This window comes from Arachis hypogaea, chromosome 6 (genome assembly GCF_003086295.3).
Source record: "Arachis hypogaea cultivar Tifrunner chromosome 6, arahy.Tifrunner.gnm2.J5K5, whole genome shotgun sequence".
Lineage (NCBI taxonomy): Eukaryota > Viridiplantae > Streptophyta > Magnoliopsida > Fabales > Fabaceae > Arachis > Arachis hypogaea.
Window position 1 is genome coordinate 10475762 of NC_092041.1, and position 27767 is coordinate 10503528.

Below are 27767 nucleotides of genomic sequence, written 5' to 3' on the forward strand. Positions count from 1 at the left end.
TGCTGAAACGATTTTCGTTTTGGCTGAATTGCGTAATTAAAATCTGTCTTTGGCTTATATGCGTTTTTTACCCTAAAAATTTAACCAACTTGAGTTGATTGAGTGGTCAGTTCACTGGTCTACTTAATCAAGTGTTGGTGGTTTGAATTTCGCACCATGTGCATGCAGCAATCCAATGGCCAAACACTTATCTATGACAGATTAATCTTTGACCTATGGGATTGAGCAACTAACATATATATATAAAAGGATTTAAAAAATATTGTGTGAACTTTTTTACTTAAAAAAAACTTGATCTAAAAATAATAATTAAAGTATATATATATATATATATATATATATATATATATATATTATATTAAATGTTTTAATAAAATATATTAAAATATTTAATGATTTTTAGTTGTTAGTACAAATATTTTTTAATAACATTTTTGTTGTACTAAACTTAATTATCAAATTTAATTTAAATTTAAGCAGTCATGAATTTTATATTTTTCAAGTATTCTTTACTTGTATAAGTATATAACTAATTTTTAATTAGTTAATATTAGTTAATTTTTTTCGTATTTTTATTTTGAAGAGTTTAAAACTTATAATTAGTATTTAAAGTTTAAGATAAAAAAATAATGTTTTCAAAATTAATTAATATTAACTAAACAATAGTTGATACACTAATTGAATTCTTTTGACTTTATATCTTAATGTTAAGACTTTTGTACTATCTTCTCTCTTTGTTCTTCTTTTATAAGTCACTTTAATGTATGTTAATTTCATATTTTGATGACATTTATTAATTATTATTAATCTATAAAGATATTTAACTTATAAGTGTCGTACAACTAATTATAAAGTAAATATGGTGATAAATATAAATATATGTGTTTATGGGTAGAATTTGATTAAGCATTGACTCAATTTAATTGAGGTCCCATAAAGTGAAAAGGGTAGAGGTTTTTTAACAAGCCTCTTTTTTCTTTAATATGCAAACATAAAGCCTTTTTCAGTTTGGATAATGTTTTTAATTGAAAATATAAATTTAAATATATGAGAGTAGAAAAAAGTTTTTTTTTTTTTATTTAAGGTAATATTAAATACAGTTAACTGAAACTGAATCCAATTTTTGATTGAACAAATTTGCATTCAAAAACTAGAACTAGTACTGTACTAGTAAAAATCTGGAAGTGACAGAGAGACTCTCTACTTTGTGGTTTCAACTTTCAACTTTGAGGGTGGGATGCTGCTTTGGTTACCCGGCTGTGACCACTTATCTTACTCACTGTTCACTGTTTGAGTCAAGTGAGTGAGTGATCATAGCAAATTCAACCTCAACTACAACTTTCTCGGAGACGGTTCTAGTTTTAGATTCCCACATTTTAAGATCCATAAAAATGTACTATTTTAAGGTTACTTACTTGTCATGAAAAAAAAAAATTGTTAATCTCTTTTTATTTTTATTATAAATTTAATTTTAATATATTATTAATATAAAATAATTTTATACGTACATTTAATTATAGAATACTACGTTAGTTTTATAACAATTTTTTATATTGACCGCATGAATTAAAAAAACGAATGTAATCGCACGATGATATAAAACACTTTATATCATCAGTACATCAAAATTAAACTCTTTTGTTATTGCATTCAAATTGCCTCAAAAAGATTAAATTCAAAACATAGTTCTTAAGAGCAACTCCAATGCTAAGAAATAGAGTTCCTCTTCTGACATATGGGGACTCAATTACCATTGGAGTGAAAAGGGAAAGAGGGCTCTTCACGGGGATCAAGGTTGAGAGTCCCTCTAAGCAGGGACTTGCAACAACCAATAAAATCATGCCATGTGGTAAGTTAATAAAAAAAATAAAAAATATATTAAATATATATTAAATACTTATATATCTATTTAATTAATTATTTATATTAATTATTTAATAATTAGTTATATTAAATTATAATTAATATAAATAATTATGTTAAATCAATATCAAATATTATTTATATTGTTATATTAAATCATAATTAATTAAATTTATTTTACATAAAAAATAAATTTAATTTTTATATATTATAAAATAATTTTTAGTTGAATTATTTATTTTTATTTATAAAATTTAAAATACTAATCACATTTAAGTTATTTATTTTAATATTTTATAATATTGAATTATTTTGAATTTATAAATTTAAATAATATTATTAAAAAATAATAATTATTATATTAATTTTAATTACTTAATTAATTAATTAGGTGGGACCATAATAGGGATCAAAGTTAGTTCCTTCCTATTTATTAGATATGACGCAAAATCTGATGTGGAGTCACGTTTTATGACAAGTGGGCCATAAATAGGGACTGAGATGAGTTCCCTACTGGAGATGGTCTAAGAGCACCTACAATGGTGAGTTCCTCTTTCACTTTTTTCTGAGACATAGGAACTCTAACCATCGGAGGAGAGAAGGAATAAGTTCCCGCACGGGTCTCAAGATGAGGGAGTCCCTCTAAACAGGGACTCAAATTAACTAATAATAACTTGTCATTTGGCAAATTATTTTAAAAAAATAATAATATAAAATCTAAAATAATTAAATAATTATATTAAATAATGAAATAATAATTAAATTAGTAATAATTATAATAAAAATTATATTAAATAATTATATTTTTATTTAATTAATAATTTATATTAATTATTTATATCATAATTAATATTGAATATTATTATATTAAATTATAATTAATTAAATTTACTTACATTAAAAAATAAATTTAATTTTTACACCTTACAAAATAATTCTTAGTTGAGTTAGTTATTTTTATTTTTAAAATTTAAAATGTTAACGGTATTATTAAAATTAGCAGTTGTAAACACAAAACTATAAATTAGTGTAATCCACAATTATATATTGTGTATTATTGTTATATATGAATTCATTTAATATTAATATCTTTTAATAGTTAATTATTTTTAAATTTTTAAATTTAAATAATATTATTAAAAAAATCAATTACATTAATTTTAAGTATTTTAATTAATTAATTAAGTGGGACCACAATAGAGATTAAAGTTAGTTCCTCCTAATGGAGAAGAGAGAGATACTTTGAGTTCTTATTTACCGTTTATAATGCAAAAGTTGATGTAGAATTACTTTTTATGACAGGTGGACCATAAATAGAAACTGAGATGAGTTTTCTACTGGAGATGGTCTGAGTGATTTAAGAAACGACCACTTTCTATATTTAATACCTCCATAAGTATCCTAAGAATAAGAACACGATATATACTTGTTATCTAAATCAAATTTTAATTAGTTCTCTTTTTAGTTTTTAATTTCTTTTCCATGATTATTTTACTGTTCTAGGCTTTTGGGACCACCGCTTCTGACTTTCTGGGCTGGGCTCGTAGGCCCGAATCCATTAACTATTCAATGCTTTGAAAAGAGGACTTTATAGTTTATAGTAGTAGACTATAATAAAATACAAGAAGTATCTGTATGACTGTATTAGTATCATTTAAATAAAGAGATTATGGAAGAATAGAAGATTAGGAATTCATACATAGAACTAATGACTTTGTCATATTTGTCATTTATTTAATTAAATCACTTCCCAGTTCCCAATGTTTTCCAGCTTCAGGTGTATTCTACTATCAATACCACCTTATTAATTAACTTACTCAAATTAGTGCTATCAGTCTTCTTTTAATAATGTTAATTGCATGGCATTTAAACATTGCTTATAAAAAAATAAAAAGAAGACACTGTTCATGTTCTTAAATAGATGAAATGCTAATTGGGTAGTACATATAGGAGGGCAGAGTAGCAGGTAGACACACACAATAATGGTCTGAACGTGAAGACTGAACCATACGGATCCATGTTTTAATGACATTGACCCTCTCAGTAAACAGTGTCATCCTATATTGGCTGAAACTGACAAAGCTTTAAAACTCAGAAAATCATAACCAATCCCACTAAATTCCACATATTATTACTTCTGTTTGTATATGATACAAACAAACATGATATGTGAAATCAAATAGGGAGAGGTTGCAGTTTGTACTAGTTCAATGATTCATTTTAGTGTCTTGATAATTGCATATTATGCCATAAAAAGGTACATGGCAGCTTCAAACACTAGAAATTGGAAAACTAATCAATACATATGAAAAATCTGGCATAACACAAATACCATGAAATTGAAAAATGAAATTATGCATTCATAGACCATAGTAATTGTCAAAATTTATCAGTGACAAATAGACTTAACACAAAAAAAAGCCTCAAATTTATAAACTTGTGAATTTATAAGCACCAACCAGTACCTTCAGCTTATCAAACTCTTGAGTTAACATATGAGCTTTTACAAATTTATAACTTTATATCTCAGATCTAGTTTATGAGCTTTAAGATTCAAATTATCTAAGCTATAGGAGTTTAATTCAACTCTCTGAGTTTGATTACCTTGGGCAGCAATCATGAGCAGCATCTTGAACATCTTATCAAGCCATTTTCATTACAATCTGGGCACCTTCTCAATCCTCCTTCTTTCTCCTCAAAAACCTTTCTGCTACCACTACAGTTAGGACATGGAACAAACCTTGCATCACCACAATTCTCACACACAAAACCAGGATCATGAACAGGGAAACCCCTCAAGAGCCTTGCCAAGTCTCCATTCTCATTCAGCTTCTTAAGATCCTCAGCATTCCCAACATGGTTCCCTCTTATGAAAACCTGTGGCAGTGTCACTGCTTTAACACCAAGAGCATCCTGAAGCTCCTTCCTATAAGATGAGTCCATTGAGATGTCTCTCTCATCAACAGCAACCCTGAAACCTCTTAGTATCATCCTCACTGAACAGCAATCTTCAAAGGTCTTTCTGATCCCTCTCAAACTTGTGCAATAAACCACTATTCTGTCTTCAGTTCCAGGCAAATGGCACACACTGTTGCTATTATTATTAGCAAATGAAGTAGTAATTGAAGAAGAAGAACAAGAAGAATACAAAGGACTAGACCCCATTGATCTGACACCATTATTATATAGATTATTGTTGTTGGTGATGATGATGTTGATGTTGGTGTTGCTACCTAGTTGTCTTGAAGACAAAGCGCGCCTGTAACTCCAAGCAACACTTGGGTCCAGTTTTGCAAGCAAAGCTTCTTCAGACAAGTGCTGCCAAAGTGGCTTCTTTGAAGAAAGGTTTTCACTTTCCATGTTGAGTTTTTCTGATGAGGATGAGGCTTCTTTCTGTGACTCAAATGAATCTAGAAGCTTCTTCCTTGCAGAGCCGTCAAAGGCTGTGTACCTGCATGATGAACTTGTTTTGTGTGAGACACCACCACCAACAATGGAAGAAGTAGTAATGTGAAGGTGGGTAAGATCTTGTTCTTGTTCTTTTGCTTCTTCATCCAAGTCATGCATAAGTTCCCATGTGTTGATGACTGAATCTGGGGAGAGTGATGATTGTTCTTGCTCCTCAGTTTTTTGAGACTCATCAGCAGCATGTGATGGTGGTGAATCCTTCATAAAGTTGGAATCTTTTTGGTCAATGAGGAGAAGGGAGCCATAGGTGGTGGAAGTGAGGAACACAAGGTGGTGTGTGTCACCCTTTTTTGTTGGAGGGTGATGGACAAGAGGCATTTGGAGTGACATAGCTTTGGGAACCTTTGGTGAAGAATTGAAACAATTTGAAGCAGAAGAAGAAGAGGTAGAAGAAGAGGAAGAAGAAGAAGAAGAAGCGAGGGAAAGAGAAAGAGAAGAAGAAGAAGGAGGAGGAGGAGAAAGGTCCTCTGAGGTTGTGTTTGCAACTATGGTGGTGGTTCTTGATGCTGTGCAACCCATGATGAATGCAACAACAAAGTTTAGCAGAAAAATAAGTAAACAGACTAAACTGATGAAATGAGAAATGGGTGTGGTGTGATTTTTGTTTTAGCTTACTTTCTTCTAAAAAAGGTTTTTTTTTTCCCTTCCTTTCTCTCTCCAAGCTTTTTGGGTTAGTTGTCTGATATGAATGTATTCTTTGTGTGAAATAGTAGTTGTTGTAGATTTGTAGGGGTATTATGAAGAAGGTGCTTTTGGAGGCTTAGATGGAAAGTATGACATAGAAAGAAGGAATTTGTGTTTGAGAGAAAAAGGAGGTGGAAAGGAGCTTTCAATTCAAGTAGGTTGGAGAGGGAAGTTGATGAAATAATATCAATTCAATTGAGAGTTAGGAAAAAAAATTAAGTAAATAAATAAATAAAAATCAAGGTTAGGACCATTTTTTTAAATTATTGGGAATTGACAAGGGACCATGTTTTCAAGACACTTGATCATTGGAAGATTCCTGTTCCTTTCCTAGGGTGAACTTAGTATTATTTTTGTAATAACATACTTAAGTCTAAAGTATTGTTATTGTTGTTGTTTATACTTGTTTCTGTGTCTTTTCTTTAGTAGTGTTAAGCTACACATTTTTTACAGTATTCCAAGTTTAGAAGACTGTGCTTACTTCAATTTTAGTTTATCACTTTATCTTGAATCCACAGTCTTGTATTTTAATTTGTAAGCATTCATGCATTTAAATTTCTACTATTGGCATTAATTTGGATTTTTCATTTGGCCTAGTTATTAGTAACTTGTTAGATGCAACCACAAATAATATTTCTTTATGTCTTTGAATAAATGAAAGTATAACAGCAATGCCAGAAAGACAAAAAGAACCAATCAATCACAACAAGTGAAAGGAATTACAAAATTGTGTTAGTCCACAAGCTGTTGTTTTTCATATTTATTAGCATCAATGTCATTTAGATGGTGAGTTTGAACTTCTTTGCTCTCAATTAAAGCATAATATATATAATATATAGAAAGCCAATAGTGCAGGCAGTTAGCACTTAGCAACTTCACCTTTTAAGCCAATATATCTTCACTTTCCAACGCAAGCATCCAAAAATACCACTTATGATTAATAGATTTCAAAAAACTACTTAAGCTTTAAGTTTGATGATGAGGTGATGAGTACCTTATTTTTAAACCTTGTTGAGTTCTGGCAATAATGGTGTGAATGAGAGAATTACTGGTATTTCATGTTTGATTAGATGAGATTAATAAAGAATCCAAATAAGATTATGATGTGCTCATGTGAATCTTTTGTCTTGATTTATTTGTCATTGTCATGGTCCTTATAGTGGTACACTTAATTCTTAAGAATATTGTCATGTCTCTTTAAGTCTAATTAGCATGATAATCATCAACCAGTAACATCTATCACCATCCAATTAATAATATACCTTAATGACATTACATGCCACATTATGTGAATCTTAGCAAGTTAAGCTCAGATAAAAACTGTTCAAAAGAATCACTCTAAATGAATAAATAGAGTGAAAGGGAACGGTATAGGTGCCAATAATGTAGGGCAATTACAAACATAACAATGTGGGATGATAAGAAATGATCAAGGCAAAACTGCAAAATATGGAACAAGTGCAACCGTTACTTTTCTACCCTTACAAACAGATTGAAACAGACATTTCATTAAAGAGTTAAGGACCACTAAGGATAGCCAACTCATAACTTTGTGACACCAAAAGCACAGGTCACAATTCCATTGTTCCTTTGTGGGTCTGAGCTACATGTTAAAGCTAAAGTATCTGTCTTATCATCTACTTTGTTGCTTTACTCATAACCCTTTTCAAATTTCAAAAGAAAAATTAAGAAAAAAATGGTAATAAAAGGTAGAAATCTTTTTTATGTTGTTCTCATCCTTTAGCATTTCAGCTTCACGTTTAACCTACAAAATTAAGCTTTCAAAATAAAATAAGGAGATTGAAAGTATCTTTGAATTTTCATTAGGTGAATAATAATCTGACTTGGATATCATGTGTTCATTGTATGCTTTTATTCTAAGGTAGAATTTCACTGCATAGATAATAGAATTCATCCAACTTAAGAAGATAATATTATACTACCAAAAACAGAATATTTACCCCCCAAAAAAAAAAAATTCATGGGGGTGATACAAAATTTAGTCTTTTTCATCAATCATCATAACTTGTCATTGCTAACATCCCTTTGGTTCTTGTACTTCAAAGGGGGCAATTGGTCAACCTTCAGTACCAATAATAGTAAACCTGCAATTGAGCCCAACAAGAAACATGTATTGCAGAGTTTTTGACTTGAGTAATTATATCTAAGACTAATAATGTTAGGCTGATTTGACAATTTTTCAGATAAAAGAGACACCCAATTCTGTCAGACAAATGCAGTGTTAAGGACTGAAGCAACTCCCAAATAGAACATTCTAGGAAGCTAAGTCAATGCAACACAGTGAAAATGCCTTGACAGATATAATGCTTAAGATCTTTATAACCAATGCAATCGAAATAGAGGCACATAAACATATTATAAATTGACAAACTAGCAAACCCGAAATCAATGCAGCTCATCAAGCTCATTCAAATCAACACAATCTGGTTAATAGGACCTGTTCCAAATGTTATATTGTAAGACCATGTAATTTATTGAAACATAAGTCACTTTCACATGCCAGCAAAAAAATAAGATGGAAACCACTTACTATCTTTGAGGAATAGTAGGGGGGGGGGGGGGGAGGCATAAAATAGGAGACGGTAATGATTATGCAGTGTTGCGATTAAGGTTATTAATAATATGATAAGAGACTTTAAGACAAAGGTTTAAGACCACCAGTCAAGTTTTCTACAGCAATTTTAACTAGTATACAATCTTTCTCATGCTATTTACTCGATGATGCACCAAAAATACTCCCACCATTTTTTATAAAGCATTACTATCTCTTTGTGCAGTAAATATGAGCTGCAACTGCAACTTATTCATTATTGGCATATGTATTGAGGGATCTTAAATCAATAAATACAATTCCAGAAAGAGAGAGAGAGTAATTGGTGAGGTTAACAAGGGAAGCGAAATTAGTCCTACATCGCTTGTTGTTAGCAAGACAAGAAAATTTATATAATCAAAGAGTGAAATAAAAGAGCACGACTTTACTTGAACAGGATCTGTTCTATAGGTTTGTACATCTGTATTCTTGAGTTCTAAGGAGACAAGAACCGAAGTCTGGTTGATGAATCTTGACTCGCTGCAGTTCCTGTGGCGGGATGGTCGCATGGTTGTCTGACAGACCCACACATTTTTGTTTTTTAAGGTTTGATGTTTAGACAACCAATTCATTTATTTAATAGTTTCATCACCAACTATCTTTATATATACATCAACCAATTTGTAGGCTTTGGGATAAAGTTGCAGACTTTACTTAAAATTATATTGATACTTCAAGTGGTTCATGATCAAAATAGAAAAAAGCTTTGGATACTTTAATTGCAGTAAGAGCCAAAAGAAGCTACAGTGCTGATAATAATATTTTTTTTCCATATTTTACATAATAAAATACATTGAAGTTTCCTTGCACCATCAAGGCACCCCAATGTAGGACGAGCAACCCATGTTTCCAAAAACTTTTTTTTTTCCATTTTTGGAATTACAATCCAACTAACTAAAACTGAATATTTAGAAGAAATTACACAGGGCCAGTTCTAAGGGCATTGTCTAGATCAGAAATGAGATCATTCACATCCTCAATCCCCACAGATATGCGCACTAGATCTTCGGTTAAGCCTCTTTCCACACGAACCGCCGATGGTATGCTTGCGTGCGACATGAAACACGGCAAACTGATGAGGGACTTCACACTTCCTGCCAACCAGAAGAATAACAGTCACAACTGTGAAACTGAATCATTTCTAGTAAGTTGCACTTGCATCATGGAGCTTTTCAGTAGGTGCAATAAACATAATAATGTTGAAACAGTACTATAAGACTAGGCATAGTTATCAATGTTCAAATTTTGAACTTCACAAAGAGATCTTATCTATTCTGCCAATCGAAAACTATGTTAATTTTTTAGAAGCGTTGTGTGGAATGATCATTACCGAAACTGACAGTTATGCTGAAGTACTTGGTAGTTTCAACAATATGCTTTGAGAGTGCCAGGGAACCTGTTAAAAAGCTAAGCACAGATCCTGCACCTTTTGCCTGCAAGGAACCAGAGAATATATGATAATCAATTCCAGGCATAGCAACAACAATCTTTAATTTCAATATATATATGATACCTGCGAGTAGTGTAAATCGTGTCCAGGATGATCAGGCAGACCAGCATAGTTTACTTTCTTCACTAGAGGATGGGAGGCAAGGAACTCGGCAATCTTCTGAGCATTATCCTGCACATATTGACTCAAAGTTACAACATTGTTGTTAGGGGGAAAACATGTCACCAACCAAACCATCTTCACTCTGCATCACCATTATATATATATTAAGGAAAGCAATAATGTCTTTGGTTACTGGTATTTTGGTTAATTGGGTGTTTAATTGACAAGATCTGACACGCATTAACAGATAAATAGTAGAAGCACTTCGAGTACAAAAAGATGTTTCAAGAAGAACCTGTTGTTTCTCAACTCGCAGGGACATCGTCTTGATTCCTCGCATACAGAGCCAACAGTCAAATGGAGCCAAGCCTGAACCCTCTGCATTTTGCAAGAAATATAACTCTTTTCCCAACCTTAGGAGGTTTAATGAAAAGAGGTAAAGATTTTGGAAAGGATGAATAGTGAGTAATGTGATGGACTAACCAGTTAAATAACACTGCTACTGTAAGTTCAACAAATACTAACAAGTACAAATGTGAGAAAATAAGGGGGTAAAGAGGGAAAACATCAATATTTTCTCTTTTTTTTTTTTAAATTTAACATATTTAATATCTGAAAATCAGGAACCACCTTTCATCTTTCACAGCAAGCACACCAGCCATAATATCGCTATGTCCAGAAATAAATTTGGTAGCTGAGTGCATAACAATATCTGCAGGGGACAATAAAGAGTTAAAGCTTTTCATTTTATCTCATACAATATATATTTCTACTCAACAAAAATGGAGTAAATATTAGGATAAGAATAGAGTATCAAGTGACCAAAACATAAAATACAAGAAAAGTGGGAGAATATGTTTATTGCCATTGCCTTTTAACGCTTATACCGGCAAATAATAGTAATAATAAAAAAAGTTAATAATAATGCTTATACCTGCTCCAAGTTCTAATGGCCGAGACAACACAGGTGACATTATACTATTATCCACCAACACCAGAGCACCATGTGCATGAGCCATCTCAGATATTTTCTGTAAATGAATTAAGAAAGGGTAAAAATATCATTATTGTGAGAAGAAACCACCAAAGAATATTCCATAGTCAAAGCCAAAATCATGATTCTAAAGGACTTCATAGCTGATAACAGCAAAAAACTTCAGGTAACAACACTAAAAATTCAGAATTTCACATTCAGCATCATACTCGAATATCAGTAATTTGTATTCGAGGATTGGTTGGGCTCTCAAGCCACACAAGCTTAGTCCGGGGTCCAATAGCAGATGCAACCTCATTAAGATCAGTTGTATTTACCCGTCTGCAAACGTAAGAATTCAACTACAATCGGTAATTGTTCTTTTACTTCATGGAATAAACAAACTTGATTGGTTTGTTGCCATAATTAATTACTGGTTATGGAAAAAAATGAACAAGCATAACTGACAAATTAGACTAACTTGACCACAATGCCATGCTTTGGAGTTACTCGGGACAGCAACCTGTCTGTTCCACCATATAGATCATCTCCAGCAACAATTTCCTCACCTACATTATATTATATTATCAGCGCCAAATATCAGTAAATATAATTTTTGCATCAAAATGGGGGAAAAAGAACAGTCCTCTGAGAATTCATGGCTTTCAGTCCCATAGTGCATTAATTGGTAAGTTTTCAAAATGAATCCAACAAATGAATAATCTAGGGAAAATACCAATAGTGATGACACTGCACTGCATGAGTGAATGCATGCAGAGACTCCAAACTCCAAAGCATGAAACTACTCATATTCTTAAAAACTCAGTGATGAATCTAATCTAAATTTCACAATTAAAAATGAAGAAAAACCAGATTATAGCACAATGAAGAAAGAAAAGGCACCAGCTTGAACAAGATGAGAAACAGCACTCAGAGCAGCCATTCCACTGGTGAAGCATAGGGCTCTATCCGCCTTATCAAGTTTCGCCAACAAACTGAGAACACAGCGTGCAAGGTAAAACATGGTGAGAAAAGAAAACATTGATGCCGCAATATTGGCAGTTGCAATGGTAAACAAACAGAATTAACAGGACACAGTGAACCTTTCTAAAGCATCTCGAGTGGGATTTCCACTTCTGGTATAATCATAGGGACCATTTTCTATTGCATTAGGCTGCATGAATAGGAGTACCGGTCAATAAACATAATGAGATCAAGAGAAAACTACTCCCTCCATTCCAATGAGCACTCTTACTTTTCCAGTACATCGGAAAATCAATGTATCTAGACACATTTATGTCCAAATACATTCAAAAGGTTCATGTCACAGTGTGTATCAAAAAATCAAAGCTTCACCTGCTTAAAAGTAGCAGTCTGATAGAGCGGATTACTGACTGCTCCAAAAGGATCAGACTTATTCTCGAAATTCATAACCAATGTTGAGATATTAGGCTCCAAAATTTCCTCTTCTGCAAACAGAGATTACTAGGATTTACACATAAAACATAAAACAACATTTTGTAAAGTCTGGTTTGCAGCACATACCAGCAAAACAATCCACTGCATCATTCACCAAAGATGATGTGGTCCCATCCATCACTTTATCAACCAAGCAATTCAGCCTGAAACCCTTTGCAAAAATCACTCTCTGTGTGCCGAAATTTGCTGAATTCTCAAAAGCCAAGCAGGCCCAACTGTTTGAAGCAGTTGTTCTCTGTAACAGATCACAACAATGACAGAATGAGAAGCATGATTCAAAATGGATTATCATCATTGAAAAGAAAAATTCGAAGCTTCTAATTGAAATAAAAATGGTCACGGAATCAAGTTTCCCAAAATCATGGGGTGAGAAAATTCTCACTTCTCAAAGCCTCAAGACCACATTTTTGTGCAGCTCAGCCATGTATCAGAGCCATACACTGCACCCCATTTTGCTGAACGAATATAAAGAGTGAAAGAATGTTTCTTTTTTCAGGAAACAAACAGAAAATAAGGCAAAATGAGAATATGGTACTAAGAAAGGACAAGGGTTTTTTACCTGATGGTGGTGATGAAGGACAAGGGAGTGAAGGAAGGGTCTGAGAGAGATGGATGAAGAAATCATGATGGAAAGTTGGAATCTTTTGAAGCGTTTGATTCGGAGTTGGATTATACTAAAATTAATGTTGTCTGCTGCATTACTCAACCAGCAGTGCCGCCTCTTATAAAGACATGAACTTTATATAGTTAGTTACTTAGTTATATACTCAAAAATGAAAAGCAATACTAAAAAAAGAAATTAAAAAAAAAAGAAAGAAGAAGACACAATGAGTCAATGAGATGTTGAGAACAGAGAGTTCAGCTTCTGTTTCATTTGTAGTTTTATTTTTAAATTTTATGGAAAAAGTTAAATAAAATTTTTGTTTTTACATATTTTTTTCATAAGATTCTAAAATAAAAACACATAACAAAAATATTCTTAATAGTTAATTACGAAAGAGAAAGAATAACCAAATTACAATACATTGATGAGTTCATTTTTTAATTGCTGGTATAGCTTTGTTAATTTACTAGTATTAAAGGGTTTATATTTAAATTTGACATATTAAATTAAAAATAATATTTTATAATCATAAATTTTTTAAATTTAGTATAATATTATTATTATATAATAAACGTATTGAATATGTTGTTTTTTCTTTATTTAAAGTAAAAAGTAAATAAAAGAGTTTGAAGTTTATAATATTCTTGAACCATAAGGAGGAAGACATGAAAAAAAAAATAAAAACATATATAACTGTAATAATAGCATGGCAATTTCACACTAAATTTTATCAAAAGACTAATAAAAATTTATCGACAATCTAGTATCTTACTAACTTCATTAAAAAAGCAATTGGCATATGATATTGTGCTCCTTGTTACACATTTCATCTCAAATCTGAAAAAAGTTATAGATAAATTAGTTATATCTATAGTAAATATTTATACAAACATGTAAATCATAACATGCTATTGAAATGAAAATAATATTATTTTTACCTAAATATTATTAAAAACTTTTTTCAACATGACATTTATTGTTGATGACTTTGAATTGCCGTTTTCGTCTAGAATTAAAAATCTGAGGCTACTGCAACTCTTAACTCTTGACAAAGTAACATAAAATTGTTCATAGGTGAACACTGATTTTGGCAAGTAAAGTCCTACATGTGATAATGATTGACCCTGACTCTTGTTAATGGTCATTGCAAAGCATACTGTTAATGGAAATTGTCTCCGTTGGAACTTAAATGGCAATCCTGAATATGAACGGATCAAGTTCATTCTTAGAATGTACACTTTATCTCCAATATTTCTACCAGTCACTATCGTCGCTCCAATTACGTTGCTGCCAAGTTTGTTAATTATTAATCTTGTCTCGTTGCAGAAACCTGAAGTCTGATCTATCTTTCGCAGTAGCATTACAGCGACTCCTGATTTCAAAGTCAACTTGTGATTGGATAGTCCTGAACATTTGATGTTATTTAGGAACTCTGGTGTGAACCACTTTTGTTGTACATCTTCATTCTCATTAACTTGACATGTTGTGTCAGAACTCAAATATTCCTTTTCCATTCCTGAAAAGATTGTCAAGACAAAATTGTTTACCTTCTCGACACTCTCAAGCGTGGGTTCAAGAATTACCCTACTCTAATAATATCTGTAATTTGATATGTTTTGCAATAAATTTATATATGCAAAGTCTACTAAATGAGAGAGAGAGCCATCAGTAGTTGTAATAAATAGATTATCTGAAATTTTAATTTCTGATTCATTACTAACAACAGAACCAATATTTTCATTTCTAATATCAAGTATTCAATTAGCAAATCTCTTCATCTTGATACATTAGAAGTTTCTTGATTAAGAATATAGGAATTAGTATTAGAATTTCAAATTTCAAATTTTTAAATAAAGTTTCCTAATTTGCTAGTGCAAATTTTAAAATTTTAAATAAAATTTTTTAATTAAACGTTCGTTGTTCATTAGGAATATAGGAATTTATTAATTTAAAAATAATTTTTATTAGTTTTGTCATAAATAGTATCAATTCTATTATTTGTCGATAAAAATAAATAAAATTAAATACAATCTAAAAATTAATAACCTTATATATTACGTAAATTTAGAAAAAATATTTAAAAAGAGAGAAAAAAACGAAAGTACTTCTATGTGGAGAAACAATCTAAAAGATAACAATGTAAATTGAGTAAAGAAAAAATTTATAAACGTGGCAAGTAAAAAAATTTAAATTTAAAAATTGAAACGATTAAGGAGTCACTTAATTATGAATTAGTATTAGAATTTCAAATTTTAAAATTTTAAATAGAGTTTACTAATTAGTTAGTACAAATTTTAAAATTTTAAATAGAATTTCCTAAATTAATTCAATTTTGTCGAAACAACATTAGAAACAAAATTCAGTATGAAGAATGTCAAATTAAAATTTTCTTTTAAATATTCTTTTAAATAGTATAAATAACCTCATATTTTAATAAGACTAATAATTCTATTTACTTTAATATAATCTTTTGTAATTAGTAGTAGCTTATAAATTATATAAAGTTTTAAAAAATATTCTCAAATCCAATTGCTTTGTTAAAAATTTTAAAAAAAGTTTATTTAAATTTAAATTTAAAATTTTAAACATAATACTTTAATTAAAAATTATAATTAGATTTTTTTAAATATGTACACATTAAAAATTAATAACTAACTTAATTGTATCAACAATCATTCATATGAGAAATTTATAACTTTACGACATTAAATACTAAATTAGAAATTAACAGAACATTAATGGTGTGAATCAAATTAAAAATAAAACCACAAATAATAACCAAATAACTTCAATTTATATTTAAAAAATTCTAAATTCCAAACATAAAAATCGAAAAGAACCAAAAGAAAAATAACAACTCAAGAAGAGATAATGTTTCCACCAAAACAAATATATGCTTGACATTATTCTATTAGATAGACTCTAAAAGGGATTCCAAAACATGTGCATCCAAATTCTCAAGTTTCATTCTTAATCTTGATCTTTTTGCAAGTTGAGCTATCTTCTTGCACCTTCGAATCTTCCAACTCCGAGGATAGTCGCTTGGTTGGTGTATATAGCATTTTCCAACACTTCTTCGGATTCATCATTGTCCGCAACTTCATTGGAGAATTCAAGCAACAAATTCTGTACAAAATACCACGTTAAATTAAAGACTTCCTTCTCACATTTGATTTTATCTCAATAATATTTTTTGAATAAAATAAAGATTAACTTTGAAAAACAAACAAACAAAAAATTTATTTTTTGAATAAATACCTTAGCACCTTTTACTTTCTCCCCTTCAATGATTGAGGATGCCTTTGTTATTGGAAGCAAGTCACCGGTATAGTCAACATCCTAAAATTATAATTAGTTATTAATTATTATTTATAAATTAGATACTACTAATGACCAAGAAAGAGAAAAATAAACTAATTTTTAATAGAAAATACACTTATAACTGTACTCACAATTTGAATAGGGTGAGCTTTTTGAATTTATTTATGAGGTCTACATTATCACTCATTTTCTTAACTTTATAAGAAGGTGAAATGTGGATTATTAGATATTTGAACTTCAACAATGAAGAGAAAGGTCTTATCAATTAGGTTGAGTAAAAGTGTAGGTATATCCGATAGATCTCCTTTCTGCAGAGTATTACATAATAGATTAATAATAAATAATATAAAAATTACCATTAAAAATATCTTCATTAATGTTTTTAGAAATAAATATTAGGTAGAACTTACCAATAGGAGTGGATCAAGTATTTCTACACAGCTCTTTTCCAAAACTTATTTTGCCTCCTTGTCAAAGACTACAATACATGCACAGTCAGAGTCATCAATGACATCAAACTTTATTCAGTACTTGCTTAATAAAAAAAAATAGTATAAAAAAAGGTTAAACATAAACTTATTCAATATCTAATCCATTGTGATTAGACTTTAAATTAAAAAAAATAAATAAATAACCTTAGAGTTATGGATAAAAGGAGACGGCCACAACTTGAACATTTGAAAGTTTTGTAAAAGCATATGTGGACTTGTTGCATTCATATTGGTCATACCACCCGTCTGGAGTATCTATAATATGAGTTATAGTAGTTAAAATAATATAAACAGCATTCTGAAAAAAAAAATAATGATTTAAATTCCTTGAATTTGGTGAGTTTTTAAATCTAAAAAATATATCTAAATAAATAAGATGAATAAACAAAAATAATCAATGTACAACAGATTTAAATTAATTTTTTCCTCAACTTTTTTAAAGAAAAGAAAATTACTGTATCTAATTTTTTTAACTGTTTAATAGTTTTGTCTTGATAAATTTTTAACAATGCCGCCTTATTTAGAATTACGCTCATATTACCCCTAGATTTTTCAAATCTTATAAAACTAGATAAATAAAGCAAAAAAAACTACATTAAATAAAATACATAATTAATATTAAACTAAAAAATTAAAAATATATATACCTACCCATTTTTAAATTGGATAACATTTGCTTCTTCAAGATTGAAGAACATCATTGTGCCATACATGAAATTCTGTAAAACAATTTTTCCTAAAAAAATTAATTTAATTTAATTTAATTTAAGCCTCAAGACCACATTTTTTTGCAGCTCAGCCATGTATCAGAGCCATACACTGCACCCCATTTTGCTGAATGAATATAAAGAGTGAAAGAATGTTTCTTTTTTCAGTAAACAAACAGAAAATAAGGCAAAATGAGAATATGGTACTAAGAAAGGACAAGGGTTTTTTACCTGATGGTGGTGATGAAGGACAAGGGAGTGAAGGAAGGGTCTGAGAGAGATGGATGAAGAAATCATGATGGAAAGTTGGAATCTTTTGAAGCGTTTGATTCGGAGTTGGATTATACTAAAATTAATGTTGTCTGCTGCATTACTCAACCAGCAGTGCCGCCTCTTATAAAGACATGAACTTTATATAGTTAGTTACTTAGTTATATACTCAAAAATGAAAAGCAATACTAAAAAAAGAAATTAAAAAAAAAAAGAAAGAAGAAGACACAATGAGTCAATGAGATGTTGAGAACAGAGAGTTCAGCTTCTGTTTCATTTGTAGTTTTATTTTTAAATTTTATGGAAAAAGTTAAATAAAATTTTTGTTTTTACATATTTTTTTCGTAAGATTCTAAAATAAAAACACATAACAAAAATATTCTTAATAGTTAATTACGAAAGAGAAAGAATAACCAAATTACAATATATTGATGAGTTCATTTTTTAATTGCTGGTATAGCTTTGTTAATTTATGAAACTTACTTCCCTCTATTAAAACTTAAAGTTAACCTCTCTTTGACATCATTTAAAAAAATTATCAGATCACTTTCAATAATGAAAATCCAAAATCCGCATCTAAAGTTTTCGTTAGTTCATAATTACTATTATTTTCTCATATATTCATTATCCCATTTACTTTCTACCACTTCATCATTCCACCTCAAATTTTAAGTGTTTAGAAGTATAAAGCAAAATATATTTTTTAATTTTTTTCTTTCAAATGATGTTGTCAAATTTAACTTTTTATATCTTTTATCACATTTTTTTCTCACTTAAAAATATATAATGAGATATCACAATTTACAACATGAATTAAAAAAAAATTAAAAAGATTTATTCTCGTATAAAGCAATCCATTGACTTTAGCAAAAACCAAAAAATAAAAAGTTGGATTTAAATTTGGGTAACTTCAACTCTTCAAGCAAGATAAATTTATTGGAATTTTGTACTTTTTTTCCTTAGTACTTCAAATTATTGAAACACAACCAAAATTAATTAATAAAATTTAACTATAATTACAAAATCCAAATACTAATACATCTAGGAATTACATTAGTTGGTCTTCCAAGAGGTAAAGTGCATTGGGATACAAATTCCAAGCTTGACAATAATACAAGCCAATCTCAGCTGCAACTTGGTCTTTCCTCTGTACCCCTTCTTTCCACTGTTCAACACTTCATTTGCTACTATTTACTATAACACAGTAATATATGTATTTCCGCTAACAAGTAACAACTAATAAAATCACATACAAATTGACTTCATCACTCAAGCTGAACCCCTTCATCTACCTGCATTAAGGTACAAAAATGAATCATAACAGATTTATGTATTCAAAAACTGGTTCATTTACACATATTTGCATGATCTAAAAACCAAGCAGACAAATATTAAACAGCATTATGTAGAGCTATTGATAACATTAAGCATGTCAGTAAAATCTTGCCCCATGTGATTAGTATAATCCTAGTAATGACAACCATATTGTCTTGAATGATAAAAGTCATGGTATTGGAATAATATATCAAGATGCTGAGAGCAATATCACTCTAGTAATATACTGTTAGCATATACTTTTACTAACATAGATACAAGCCAAAGGTATAAAAATTGTATGCAGAGAATGCATACCTCCTTGATTGGGTATTGCGCCTAGATTTGGTCACAGAGATATCACCATTTCCATCTTTCATGATGTTTTTCTTAGTTCTGGACATATTCCCATTGTTGTCCTTTATGCTGCTTTTCTTAGTTCTGGACTGGGAAAATCCTATAATTTACAGCCTCTAGTTAGTTGTATTTCTCAAATCAGACAGATTCACCAAAACTTATGTATACACTAACCTTTAGTTTTAACCACAGATGAGACCTCGGCATCATCTTGATCTGATTCTATCAGCTCGCTCGAGGCACCCGAATGATCTTCTGACCTAACAGGTCTCCCTTTTGATTTATCATTTGAAGGCGAAGCAGTCATTTTGGTGCCTGGATCAATAACTTCCCCATCTGTTTCATCTGCACATACAACATTGTCATCAGACTAGTGCTTTTCTGACAAACAAAATTCTTCATTAAAATATGCAGATATTCTTGAAAATGCAGGAATTGCCACATAAATCACAAGGCAAAATAGAAGTTTCATATTACAAAACTTTGCTCTAATCAGTCATGTAATCATGCCAACCGAAACTGAACAAAAACATAAAATGAATTCATTGATCAGCAACGATTACCATGACTGCCAATGCAGTGAAATTAGAAAGACGCTATATAATACTATAATAGATAGATCGAAAAATTTGAAGTTGAACAAATGTTACCTGGTTCTTCTGATGTTGTAGCTACAGCAAAACCTTCCCTGCTGCTAATTTTCTGCTGATGAATTCTGGCATTTCTAGTGGTAACTTCTTGCTCCTTTCTTTCCATGTGAAACTTATTCAGCTTATCCTCAAACTCCTCAATGCAAGATTTGAGTTCAGGTTTTGTAAACTTCTTCCCCTGATCTCAATTTAAAGCAGACAGGATTCAACTTCAGCCATTTTCACTTAACCAAGGGCAACAAAAAAACATGATTACCTTGTTTAAGATGCTCCTGAAATGATCCATAACAGAATCCTCTGACAAGGCATGCTCATATGTCTTAAATAACTCTATGAGTTTTTTCATCCCTTTTTCAGTAAATGCTAGCTGAGAGAGACAATAGGATATGTGTTCCCATTGTCTGACGTCTGCAGAAAAGTAAGAAGCAAGAATTAATTTATAAATGAGAGGGGAGGGGAAAAAACATTTGGAAATTGGAACTGAGCAGCAAAAGTGTAAAGCCATAAACAAACCCATCCATTTTACAAATAATAGAGAGTTTTTTATACTTCACAAGATATGCAGTACATATCACTCGAGAAAGGAAGAAGCTAATAATCTAATAAGTCTACATTCAGATTCTCATTATGTATTCAATAGAAGGTGATTACTTCTATGAAGATATCTTCATGTGAAAATGATATTGTGAACTGTTAGATGGTTTGACATGGTTTACTGAACCATCTAATGGTTCGCAATATCATCTTCACATGAAGACGTCTTCATGAAAGTAGCCACCCTAATAAAAATGAGGTTCAGTTTGTTTGGCGAAGTTAATGGCTGTACCAACTTCAAATGTATTAGAATTCCACCATGGTGGGAGATAGAGGGAAAAATATGGTTGTTCATAAGAACAATTGCTCTTTATCAGAAAATCATCCTGAAGGGATGCTATGTAAAAGAATACAAAAGTTCAAAGCATTTGTGTTAACATGTGAAACTTTTCATTGTTTGATTATGACAAGCTACACCTAGGATGGTTTCTATATGTATTTTAAGGGGGGAAAAAAGGATACCTGCAACACCATTAAACCTATTACATAGCTTTTCAACAAGGGCTTCCATTTGTCGATCCTGGAGTGATGAATTTTAGAAGAAAAGACGTTAGGCTGAAACCACGGGAAAAAATAAATATTTAAAAAAATTGAAGTTTCAACACTAGATGAGATGTACCTTCTTGATGGAAGTTATCAAATATTGCATGATATTGCAAAAAGAATCCTTGGTCAGATTCTGATTGGACAATTTGCTAAGTATATCTGGAAGTAAATTATATACTGGATTGCTTCCTGTTATCACAAGTGGAATACAAAGTTGGAAGCTTTTCCATTTAAGAAATATTGCACATAAAAATACAAACGTTGATGCAAATACAGGAAGACTAAACAAATAAAAGATAATTTTAAATGAGGTAAAAACCTTTCTTAGACAGTTCATTGAAAAATAGCTTTGCTAGGCTTGAAATCCTCTCATCATCATCTTCTAATCTCACAGCCATTTCATTGATGTAACCTTTCACCTGAAAAAAAAAATGGGCTTCCTTAACATAAATGTGTAAACCATTGGAAGATTAAAAGACTGCAGTTATGCAAACATCTACCTTCATCATGTCATTTAGTATAAGATGTGAAAGCACCAGAACAGCATTCTTCCTGACAGATACAGAAGGATCCCGTAAGCGGGCATACATCATCTCTGTCCATGGTTCTAACAGATTTGGAAACCGAACTGCTAAATCTCCTAATGCAATAGTACAATTAGATCGAACAATTTCAGACTGCGAGCTCTCCACAACTGTGAAGAGGAGTTGGAGATTTGCATTACTGAAAATAAAACACATAATACTACAGTCAATTCATTGTAAGGGATATCTAAGTGGGGGGAAAGATAAGGAATGATTTAACAAAAATCTCACCAGAAATCTGCATCTATAATCATCATTCTACACAATGCCAGCATAGCTGATGCCTGTAATTCTGGATACTGAACATATAGGAAAAGCAAATTTGTTAGACAATTATTCAGGAAAAATTAGAAAAAAATTATGAAGAAAAGAAAAATAGTTTTCTGCTTTATAATGTATAAAAACTCTAGAGAACACACATCTCTACATTTCAGTAAGAAAAGCTGAATGCATATCTACGCATTCATAAAATAGAATGCGAAATGCAAGACACTTAGAGCTGAATATCAGGCTAATCACCTTCTGCATTAGCCCAAAATTTCTACAAAGCTTTGACAAAAATGTTGCACACACTCCAATCAAATTCTTTTCATTTGAGCCACCTGATATTATTTCTTTCTCTGCTTTCTCGAACAAGGCATCAAGAGCAGCATCCTCAGAGGCAGTAAATCCTAGTTCCGCATTTATATCATTATCCTGCAGCAATTAGAGCATGACTTTAGTAAGGAATTGACAGGAAAATGCTATGTACAAGATAAATAGTTAAAGCTGTCAAGATTCGCATAAAATTTCTCAGAAAGATCAATTATACCTTCTGCGAACCAGTCGATGTGCCATTATTGACTATTGTCTCATTCTCAGAGTCCTTTCTCCCATTCATTCTCTTCTGCTTCTGGATTTTACGGGCACAAGATTCAATATACACTAGTTGATTCATGGCTGTATGGCTTATGACAAATAAACATCTTTCAAGTTTTGCTACTTGAACTGTGGTGAGTATGCCAGTATTACTAATCTCAGTATCACTCTGCACATCACTCCCACAATCGTTGAATACTGAACTAACAGATTTTTTAACAAAATTAGCTGCCATTGTTTCCGGGGTTGGATGGATTGAATATATAGCAGCTATTGCTTTGTCAGCAGCAGCATACCAAATGTTACTTGGAAGCCAATAACCAGTGATTAAACTTTCTAGAATACCAAATATCCGAGCATGATTAGAGACCAACAGCTTTTTCTTGTCATCATCAGACAATCTCTGGATAGCAAGACATGCTGTCCGAGCAAGCAAAGGATCAACTTTAGCCCAACGACCAAACCCAATATCAATTATGTCCACCAAATGTGAGCTCAATACAACATCTGATTTCATTGCAACCATGCAAAGGACAGATAGAGCGCCTCGACTTTGCTCTGCAGTGGTCCCATCAACATTGAAGCAAAAGAAATCCCAGAGAGCTGATATCTAAATTGGCAAAGAAATGATGAGAAAATCAAATTATTGATGAAAACAAAACAAAAAAGAAATGTTAATTCAACACAAGTCATAGCTAAATTTGATAACATGGATAAAAAAATTAACAAATAAAACGTAAAGCCTTCTTTCTATGTAAGTTTAAAAATTATGAAATGCTTATAAAATCTGTAGAGAGTAAAAAAATTATAGTATATATAGATATTGACATCACAACATTTTATCCAAAAATAAATGTTGAAATAACTGCAATATGATATTTTTAATCAGTTATATTTGAACAAATCAAGTCCAGATATTTTGTTGCCTCATCACAAAACCCCAGAAAGATATTTCAAAACATACAATTTGTCAACCTATAACATTAACCTTGTTTCCTTAAGGCTGAGCCAAGTCATATTTCTAGAGTATAAAACATACAGCAGAAGTCAAATCAAATAATGTAAAACAGCAAAATATCCAACAATGATAACGAACATACAGTGTTCAAAGATATATCACCCTTAGAGACCAAGGCCCCAACTATACACTCAAGAGCTGCTAGATCTCCGATATTGGAATCAATAGCAAGATTAAAGAGGTTCTTGGCAGTTTCAACAGGGTTCTTCCTGATATATATTGTTTGGAAAGCATTCTCCACAGCTTCATAGATGGATTTGTCTTGGGAAAATACCTGCAACAAAAATCACGAGAAAATTAGTGTTGGGCAAATAAAAAATTACATAGAACATGAGTAGATTGACCCAAAACATGGAAGAAAGAATTGTCCAGATCTTGCATACTCCTATATTTTCAGGTTCGAAAGATTATGGGCTAACCAGTGGCAACATTTTTCGAAGGCATTCCTCTGATCCATCAATTTGAAACTGTTTGCACCTCATCAACAAGAGAATTGTGTTCTCAACATCAGTAGCAGAAGAAGAAGCCATCAGTTGGACTAATGTTGGCATTATAGCACCTATGCATTTAGAGAAACTTAGTCCAGCCTCAAGCGACGCAACCAAGGCCCTCGTCTGCTCCAAGCTCCCAACGTCTGGAAGATTACTGTCCTGCAGAGTCACTTCTTTCTGGGACATGCAAGTATCAGTTAAACTATCTTGATATTCCGTTGCAACAGCTTCGGAATTTAAATTGTCCAATTCACCATCACCATTGCATTTAACATCCTCAGCTGATAAATCACCAGGTACATCTTCTGTAGGCATGTCTGGTTCAAGCTCTTTTATCTTCTTCTTATACTGTTCTAAGGTTGCTTCAAATGAAGATATTCGAAGCTGTGGACCAAAAGGGTTGTGTTGCAGCATATTGATTAGTAGATTTAAAGCAGATTTTCTGACAATTGCACTCTTGTCCTCCAATCTTCCAGCAGCAACTTCTGCAACTTCATTCCACAGACCAATAGAAATAGAATGTTCTTCACATAATTCTGACCACACCTGAAGAACTCGGCTTCTTGTATAAGCTGAAACATCTCTACAACGTTCAAGCAAAATTTCCAACATGGCCTGCTTAGTACGCAGATGAATGGATCTAGAGCTCACATCACCTTCAACATTCTTGAATGCCTTCATTATTAGCTTCCCTAGCACACTAACCAGGGCATTTCTGATCTTATAGGATTCCCCACCAAAGTGAGGAACAAGAATGCCAATGTTAGTAGAAACCAATTTTGGAAGTCGGTCAGCAAGCTCTACAAGAAAGTGCCCAACATTCTCTGCCCCAACAGTATCCTTTACATAATCTTTCGGATTAGTCCTTCCAATATCTCTGATAAGAGAGGTGGCCAGGGTTGCATCTCCATACTTCTTCTCCGCACCAGCAATTGCATCAGCAATGTGCGTGACAACAAAATCAAATTTGTGAATCATATGCATGATGGATGCACACGACTGTTCCACATAATGGTACTTCGTGGAACAAGATCCAACCATGGAACAGAGAGCATCTTTTACATCGGAGTCTTTTAAGAGTGCCGCATTCTCAAACAAAGAGAATACATTCCTATGATAAATAAATGTCAAATGAGATATTTTCTGCCTAAAGATTGTCTACAAGAAGAACAAAAAGTATTTTCAACCTAAACACCCTCTACAAAAGAGGATAGGTGTACATCTATAGTACACAACTACCAAAGTACCAAACCAGAAAGGAAAGATGACTTACTTGGAAATAAAAGAAAGAAAACTTTCATCAGGGTCCGACGAACCAAAAATCATTTCAAGGTTGATCTCCAACGAGTTAGCAATAAGACCAAGTATTCTACCCCTTTGTACCTCCCAATCCCATGAATTCACAACATGTTTCTTCTTGGCACCTGTTCCCACCTGAACTGACTCAAAAAAGCTTCAATCAAACACTCGCTCGAAAACAAAAATTAAAGAGATAAAAAAAAAAAAGATCAAATTAATGCATCAGTCATAGTTAACACAAAAGATGTATAGAAAAAGCAAAGCAATAACCTTGGAGCTGTTCCCGGAACTGCTTTTGTTTGACTCTTCAGCAAGAACAATGCTGAAAAGGAAGAACATATATATTTTGAAAGCATTACGATGAGAAGCAAGGCGATCCAGCACTGGAATTTCATCTTCGTGGCCTTGAGAAGCCCTTGAGAGGGAATCAACATTGGGGAGAAGCACACTGAAATTTGAGCGTAGAGTTTCCACGAGATTGAATTTACAAGATGGGGGAAGACTAGCATAGTCTCGAATCAGCGAGTAGACACGATCAAAAACATCCTGGTCTTCCACGCAGAAAAGTTCCCTGTCGGAGAGATCAAACGACACACCTGTTCGCAAGCACACACGCAAAATTACATAAACAGGATCTTTGATAATTCTTCATCAATCAGTGATATCTCTTCCCCAGATTGCATATTTGCAACAGCAAAAGCACGTTCGAACAATGAAACCTATTTTTCTAGTAAAAGCTTCGTCAATTTGAACAATTCAAGCATAGCAAAAAATTATGAAGAGAGGTCTTGAATTATACATAGTTAATTGAAAAAAAAATGGGGAAGAATGAAACTTGTAGCTTCAAATCTCTAAGAAAAGCTTCATCAAGTTGAGAATTCAAGTATAACACCAAAAATGAAAGGAAATAGTGATGGGGAGTGTGAAAGGTGATACCTTTGACGAACTCTTCAAGTTGGGAGGAGCGAATAGAAGCGATTTGGTGAGGGTTCTGAGCGTAGAGACGGTTGGAATCTTGGGGCTCTTGCTCGAGCTCTGAGAGAGAGCGAGGGAACACGAAGTAAGGAGCCATTGAAGAAGAAGAAGAAGAAAGAAGTGAAGCGTGTATAAATGAAGTGTTGAGTTTTGTTCTGAAACTCTGAAATTTGAAAATGGAAGTGAAGCGTTCAAAAGCGGGAATACCTTGAAACATGATGTACCATTATTTTTAGCCATCCAGATTTAACACAAAGTGAGGTGCTAATATTTTTGAAAATCAGAGACATCTCTTTGAATCGGTGAAAACTCAGGTAAAGTCGACTTCACATGAAGTTAATATCTGAGAGTCATTAGATAAAAATTTAGTCCAATTAGTTAAACCATCTAACGGTTCTTAGATATCAATTTCACGTGAAGTCGACTGCACCTGAGTTTTCACCCTTTAAATTTCTTTTACCAAACCAAATCTAAGATATATATTAATACGTATTTCAAATATTTGTAGCAAAAAAATTTAAACATTATTTAATAGTTATTAATTTATATTTTTAAATATAATATTTAATTTTATGTATTCTGATTTTATTTATTTAATTAGTATATTAAATTTTATGTTCATGATTTTAATTTTTTTTATTTTAATCTAAAAAATTGTAAAATATCTAAATTTTTTGATAACCAAATTCAACTAAATTAAATCAAACCTAATAAAAATCAATTTTATTAGTAGAGTGTGAATACACCTCTAACTACGTAACGTTTTTACGTTTTTCTCTTTTACGTTCTTTTTCTATTTTGCATTTTTTTTCTTTTTTCGCATCCTTTTTCTTTTTCCTTCGTCTTTTTCTTCCTTCTTTTTCACATTTCTTCTTTTTGGTTTTATTGCTTTTAAGATAATAAATCAAGAAAATTTTTGAGAAAATAAAATAAAAAGAAGATAATGAAGAAAAAAAAGATGAAAAAAAAGAAGATGAAGTAGAAAATGAGGAGAATAAATTCAAGTGAAACGAAACCAAATAAATCTAAATTAAACTACGAAATGAACCGAAATTTCT

General features: G+C 31.5%; 3 protein-coding genes and 1 pseudogene across 4 annotated transcripts; 1 reads left to right on the forward strand and 3 right to left on the reverse strand.

The window, feature by feature from the left end:
- Nucleotides 1-4202: 4202 nt before the first annotated feature.
- Nucleotides 4203-6379, reverse strand: LOC112695954 (uncharacterized). The gene has a single exon (XM_025748497.2). The coding sequence runs from the start codon at nt 5848-5850 to the stop codon at nt 4480-4482; it is 1371 nt and encodes a 456-aa protein (XP_025604282.1). The 5' UTR covers nt 5851-6379; the 3' UTR covers nt 4203-4479.
- Nucleotides 6380-9005: 2626 nt separating this feature from the next.
- Nucleotides 9006-9151, forward strand: LOC112700661 (small nucleolar RNA U3; annotated as a pseudogene).
- Nucleotides 9152-9320: 169 nt separating this feature from the next.
- On the reverse strand, nt 9321-13490 carry LOC112695955 (cystathionine beta-lyase, chloroplastic). Of its 2 annotated transcripts, none has more exons than XM_025748499.2 (13): nt 13190-13490; nt 12697-12865; nt 12508-12620; nt 12255-12325; nt 12055-12146; nt 11633-11720; nt 11382-11493; nt 11113-11209; nt 10809-10890; nt 10474-10591; nt 10140-10247; nt 9957-10059; nt 9321-9720 (listed from the first exon to the last, which is right to left on the reverse strand). In XM_025748499.2, the coding sequence occupies exons 1-13, from the start codon at nt 13253-13255 to the stop codon at nt 9545-9547; spliced, it is 1395 nt and encodes a 464-aa protein (XP_025604284.1). In that variant the 5' UTR covers nt 13256-13490; the 3' UTR covers nt 9321-9544. The 2 variants fall into 2 exon arrangements, with proteins under 2 accessions (XP_025604284.1, XP_025604285.1); XM_025748500.2 differs by lacking the exon at nt 13190-13490 and adding an exon at nt 13013-13174.
- Nucleotides 13491-18995: 5505 nt separating this feature from the next.
- On the reverse strand, nt 18996-26916 carry LOC112695956 (condensin-1 complex subunit CAP-D2). Its single transcript, XM_025748501.3, has 17 exons — nt 26671-26916; nt 26005-26330; nt 25709-25869; nt 24364-25546; nt 24027-24218; nt 22880-23536; nt 22588-22764; nt 22300-22367; nt 21985-22207; nt 21804-21903; nt 21558-21673; nt 21401-21458; nt 20601-20752; nt 20345-20522; nt 19869-20039; nt 19656-19794; nt 18996-19315 (listed from the first exon to the last, which is right to left on the reverse strand). Exons 1-17 carry the CDS (start codon nt 26804-26806, stop codon nt 19312-19314), a joined length of 4041 nt encoding a protein of 1346 aa, XP_025604286.1. The 5' UTR covers nt 26807-26916; the 3' UTR covers nt 18996-19311.
- Between the last annotated feature and the right edge of the window lie 851 nt (nt 26917-27767).

What these genes read in the sequence shown, in the direction of transcription:
- LOC112695955 (XM_025748499.2), bottom strand. Translation starts at nt 13,255, where the DNA reads ATGATTTCTTCATCCATCTCTCTCAGACCCTTCCTTCACTCCCTTGTC. An exon ending in TCCTTCATCACCACCATCAG is followed by an intron (nt 12,866 to 13,189) that starts GTAAAAAACCCT and finishes GATCTGTTACAG; the next exon opens with AGAACAACTGCTTCAAACAG. An exon ending in ACGATTTACACTACTCGCAG is followed by an intron (nt 10,060 to 10,139) that starts GTATCATATATA and finishes GGTTCCTTGCAG; the next exon opens with GCAAAAGGTGCAGGATCTGT.
- LOC112695954 (XM_025748497.2), bottom strand. Translation starts at nt 5,850, where the DNA reads ATGGGTTGCACAGCATCAAGAACCACCACCATAGTTGCAAACACAACC.
- LOC112695956 (XM_025748501.3), bottom strand. Translation starts at nt 26,806, where the DNA reads ATGGCTCCTTACTTCGTGTTCCCTCGCTCTCTCTCAGAGCTCGAGCAA. An exon ending in GTTCCGGGAACAGCTCCAAG is followed by an intron (nt 25,870 to 26,004) that starts GTTATTGCTTTG and finishes GAGTCAGTTCAG; the next exon opens with GTGGGAACAGGTGCCAAGAA. An exon ending in ATTATAGATGCAGATTTCTG is followed by an intron (nt 22,208 to 22,299) that starts GTGAGATTTTTG and finishes TTTTATTTTCAG; the next exon opens with TAATGCAAATCTCCAACTCC.